We start from the raw sequence: 5,561 nt of genomic DNA on the forward strand, positions 1-5,561 counted from the left end.
CTAGCCAGCGTTAAGGTTGCTGATTCCAGAGCCTAGCTGGAGCAAGTGTGCATTTTTTTAAAATTACATGCAACAGGGGGCCCCCGGACCGGCCTCAGTCGGCCCCCCTCAATCCGCGGGAGAAATGAGAGCTCCAGACAGGTGGATAGGAGTCAGCACGAAAAGGGTGACAAACAGACACGAACACAAGGGAGTGTGGTATCTGACTGTAATTTCTCAAAGTGAGCACCAGTCTTATAATACAGAAGAAAAATAAGAAAGCTAGGTGAATACATCCGCCAAGGTACATCCATAATGGTTCTTTGCACAAAATAAAGAAAATGCATACATAAAAAGCTAGGCGGAGCCAGGCAGTGTTTACAACTGAGATAGGAACAGCCCTTAATTAAGATCAGTTAAACACAGAAGCCAGGTGAATGGTCTGATGCAATGCTAGTCTATTGTTAAACCCTCCGCCAGGGGTCCTTTAGTAAATACCTGATTATGCTATTCCTCTGGGCCTAGTGAAAACCATGCACTGGGGGAATTCCATTCTACAACCCTTTCATGAATAATACTTTAGTTCCTCCTTAAACCATAACCCACCTTCTTCCTAGGCCATTGTAAATTCCTGTGTATGGGAGTGACTTGGCTATTGTTCTAAGTAATTACTAAGTAGACTAGCCCTGAGATTACTAGCTCTATTCAAGTACATTGTAATGTCTGATTTTGTTCACTGTCTCCCTTATAATACTAGAGGTAATTCTGAATGTTACTGAATAGGTAACATTCTTACTGAATTCCAAGACCAGGGTCTGCTCAAGGACTGCCTAGGACATTGGAACACTGGTGGAGGCTAATCTAACTTAGCTATATGTCAAAATCAATCCTTAAAGGCACTTATAATAAAACAATATTGAAAGAAAGCACACAGATCCATACACCCGACTAACAATGGGACAGGATGCCACGGTTCCAGGAAACTAAGTTTCCGAGAACTTTTTGCCTCCGGACTGCATCCAGGTTTCTAGGCCTGTCATTCGAGTCACCACTGGAGTGGATGTAGCAACAGGGGACATATTGTCTTAGTTACTAGTGTTTGGGCTTTGTGATGGAACCAAGGCATCTGGAAATAGGTCTTCAGCAGCGTTCCTTGGTGTGGGTAGCTGGTCCTACCTTAATTGAATGGGTGTTTGAAGCTCTGCTATTACCCAAACTTAAAAAGATTAAGCACAGGTAAACAGTGACCTGGATTCAGTCTTTGAGCAGCTCAGTATAGATGTGCAAATGAGGTATAAGAAGTGATGTCTGTTCATTTAGAAATAGGTGCAGCTACTGAGTGCTAGAACAGGTCTTCTGTAGAGTTAAGAGATTCTTCTGTAGAGTTAAGAGAGTCCTTCTTAGAAGGGGGATCAAAATATCCATAGGAGGAGATACAAAGTGTAGAGGAGAAACTGAAGGAAAAGCCATCCCGAAACTGTCCCACCTGGGGATCCATCCCATATAGAGTTACTAAACCCAGACACTATTGTGGATGCTAACAAGTATTTGCTGACAGGAGCCTGATATAGCTGTCTCCTGAGAGGCTCTTTCAGTGCCTGACAAATACACAAGTGGATGCTCAAAGACAACCATTGAACTGAACACAGGGTCCCCAATGGAGGTGCTAGAGAAAGGACCCAAGGAGCTGAAGGAGCTTGCAGCCCCATAGGAGGAACAACAATATGAACCCACCAGAAACCTCAGAGATCCCAGGGACTAAACCACCAACCAAAGATTACACATGAAGGGACTCATGACTCCAGCCCCATATGTAGCAGAGTATGACCTTGTGGGACATCAATGAGAGCAGAGGCCCTTGGTCCTGTGAAGGCTTGATGCCCAGTGTAGGGGAATTCCAGGGCAGGGAAGCAGGAGTGGGTATGTTAGTGAGCAGGGGGATGGGGGCTGGGAAAGGGGAGTTTTCAGAGGGGAAACAGAAAAAGGAGATAACATTTGAAATGTAAATAAAGAAAATATCTAATAAAAAACAGAAAGAGATTCTCACTTATGGCCCTCAAAAGACTGTGGAAGGTTCACCAAGTCCTGCACATAGAGGTTTGGTGGAAAAGCTTGGTGTCAAAGTCAGAATGGGAATGCTACCTAGGGGAAGTACACTGAGCATGTAGTTGTCAGGTGACAGGCATGAAGTTATGACAGTAAGATCTGGGTGGGGGAAGCTGACTTAACACAGAATTTTCATGCATTTGCAAATAACCACCAAATAACTGTGAAGATGATGCATCACTGAGCAATATAACAATAATAACAATAACCTTAAGGAGTGTTCCATTAATCTATTAAGTTGGCTGTCTATAAATTGTAAAATGTATGGATAGAATACTAAGTTCTGTTACAAACTCATTTTCACACTTCATTTGCTGTGAACTTGGTGCCCAAGGCAGATAGTATGATTCAGATATATATGAATTGATAAGGCATTTTCTAAATGCACAAATGAAGAGAATGGAGAGATGTGTCTGTATACTCATGGATTCATGAGAGAATATTTGATAAACTACTCTAAATAGCATACAATAAGAAATTCCTTAATGGAATTAGAATTTATGAAATCTGAGTGCCATTAAGAAAGTCGAATATCTGTTATTACTGAATATCACTCTGGACCTGTAACTTTAGATCTTAAATTATGAAAGAGGAGAGGAACATGAAGAAGAGACCAGGAAGACTGTATTTGTCTGTGTTTCCAACTTAGGCAATGCCTGTGGTTTTTATTAGTAAGATACATTTTCAACTTACTTGGGACATGTGGGAACTAAAGGTAGAGATTGAAGACCAGGACATAAACTTTGAGAATAATAGTGGTCCTATAAACTTGTAGAATATGAGCATACCACTAGAGATGTATATTAAGCATTTTGTTTCTGACTGTACTGGCTAGTTTTGTGTCAACTTGACACAGCTGGAGTTATCACAGACAAAGGAGCTTCAGTTGAGGAAATGCCACCATGAGATCCAACTGTAAGCCATTTTCTCGATTAGTGATCAAGGGGGAAAGGCCCCTTGTGGGTNGGACCATCTCTGCGCTGGTAGTCTTGGGTCTATAAGAGAGCAGGCTGAGCAAGCCAGGGGAAGCAAGCCANTAAAGAACATCCCTCCATGCCCTCTGCATTAGCTCTTGCTCCCTGACCTGCTTGAGTTCCAGTCCTGACTTCTTTCAGTGATGAAAAGCAATGTGGAAATGTAAGCTGAATAAACCCTTTCCTCCCCAACTTGTTTCTTGGTCATGATGTTTGTGCAGGAATAGAAACCCTGACTAAGACACTGACACTACATTAAAAAATAAAATGAGAGTATTTGACTATCCAAATGGCAGCCTTCTTTTGGAGTGATATGGGAACACAAAATAAATAAAGAAGAGGAAATTGGAAGAAAAGGTAAAGGGTATTGAATGTCTTGGAGTAGTCTACTATAATCAGCAGAAAAAAATCCCATTTCCTTGGCACCCTCTTGCTGTTACAAACATAGCTCACACAATTTCTACCCAAGCAAATGTATATGTTAGACTCTTATGTACACTCAAAAATTCTAACCTCCTCCCATAGCTGTAAAAATTCAAAAGGGAAAGAGAGAGTATGTTCAAGGTGTATAAATGCTCTATGAAATGTAGCAAAAAGCCTCTGCTTATCATAAACAGTTATATGCAAAAGCAGACAGAGTCTGGAAAGATCGTTCAGCTTTTAAGGGCATTACTACCCTTTCAGAAGACCCAAGATTGGTTCCCAGAATCTAAGTCAGATGGTTCAAAACAACCTGTAACTCCATCTTCAGCATATTCAATGCCCTCTCCAAATTTGCGGAGAGACCTGAACTTACATACACAAAGACACATATATACAAAAATAATCAAAATAGAAATAAATATTTTTAAAGGAGAGAGGTGCTTTCTATTCTGAATTTCTTAAAATAAACATCCATCTTCCTTAAGTCTAAGAATTTACTTCATGTAGTTATTATTCCTTAGGAATTGAGTTTTATTATATTTGAAATATATTTGAAATATGTGCACATTTGGGCTCACATTCATAAGATAATGTCCCTTCTTAGTAAGTATAAGACAAAATAGCATGTGTGTGTGTGTGAGTGTGTAATATATGAGTATAAATAAGTATATCAAAATACACAAAGAAATACTTTTCTCAGAAATTGGTTAACAATAAACTTCTATGCTCAGTTAAGGTTGCTCAAAGTTCAAGTGTTTAAAAATTTGCCTATAACCCATTAGCTTACTGAATACTCTCATCATTGCTATTTTCATTTCTTGATTCCTCAATGTATAGATAACTGGGTTCAGAAAGGGTGTGACAATTGCATCAAATATGGCCAGAAACTTATCCAGGTGTGTGTAAGAAGAAGGCCATGTATAGAAAAACATCACAGGACCAAAGAATAAGACCACCACAGTAACATGAGCTGAAAGTGTAGACAGAGCCTTGGAGGAGCCACTTGAAGAGTGTTTCTGAACAGTAAAAATGATGACAATATAGGAAATGATCAGTATGAAGAAGGAGCCCACAGACATGAATCCACTATTGATTGAGACCAGTAATTCCAATTTGTATGTATCTGTGCAAGCAAGTTTGATGAACCTGGGAAAGTCACAGTAGAAGCTGTCCAACACATTAGGTCCACAGAATGGCAAGTTTACTACAAAAGCCAGTTGAACCAGAGAATGCATAAAGCCAACTACCCAGGAGGCCACTGAAAACAAGATGCACACCCTTGGGCTCATAATGGTCAGGTAATGGAGAGGTTTACATATGGCCACATATCTGTCAAAGGCCATGGCTATGAGCAAAACCATTTCCACACCACCAATGACATGGATGAAGAAGATTTGAGTAACACAACCTCTAAAAGAGATGACTTTATGCTTTCTGAACAGGTCACAAATCATCTTGGGAGAAGTAACAGAAGAAATACCCAAGTCAATAAAAGAGAGGTTAGCCAACAAAAAGTACATAGGAGAGTGTAAGTGAGAGTCTGAAACAACAGTGAACACAATCAGTGAGTTTCCCATCATGCTTGCCACATAAAATATGGAGGAGAAGACAAAAAGGAATAGTTGAATATTCCAAGAATTGGTGAGTCCCAGGAATACAAACTCTGACACCACAGACTGATTCATGCCTTCCTTTGGCTTTATGGGCAGTGCTATCTGAAGGAGGAAATGAGAAAAACTGTAAATTTCAGTTGTGTTAGTAGAATAGGAGAATCTCCAAATTATGAAAGCCTATTTTTACTTCAACATAAGCAATAATAAGATGGTTACAGACAAAAGTCATACTGAACTAGGACTTCACACATGTGAAGAGATATTTGTAAACATAAAATAAGAAGATCACATGGTTGAATGTCTCTAAAGAGATGATATCAGGGGCCAGAAAGATGGTCCAGCTGTTAGGAGCACTTGCTCTCTTCCTCTGGACCCAGGTTTGGTTGCCAGCATGCATGTTGAGCAGCTTATAGCTACCTGTAATTCCAGGTTCAGAGGATCTAATACTTTTGTCTGGCCTCCACAG

General features: G+C 40.1%; 1 protein-coding gene across 1 annotated transcript; it reads right to left on the reverse strand.

The window, feature by feature from the left end:
• Nucleotides 1–4,213: 4,213 nt before the first annotated feature.
• LOC110289344 (olfactory receptor 4F15-like) lies at nt 4,214–5,167 on the reverse strand. Its single transcript, XM_021155508.1, has one exon. The coding sequence runs from the start codon at nt 5,165–5,167 to the stop codon at nt 4,214–4,216; it is 954 nt and encodes a 317-aa protein (XP_021011167.1).
• Nucleotides 5,168–5,561: the final 394 nt, after the last annotated feature.

The sequence above is a fragment of the Mus caroli genome, chromosome 2 (genome assembly GCF_900094665.2).
Source record: "Mus caroli chromosome 2, CAROLI_EIJ_v1.1, whole genome shotgun sequence".
Taxonomy (NCBI): Eukaryota; Metazoa; Chordata; class Mammalia; order Rodentia; family Muridae; genus Mus; species Mus caroli.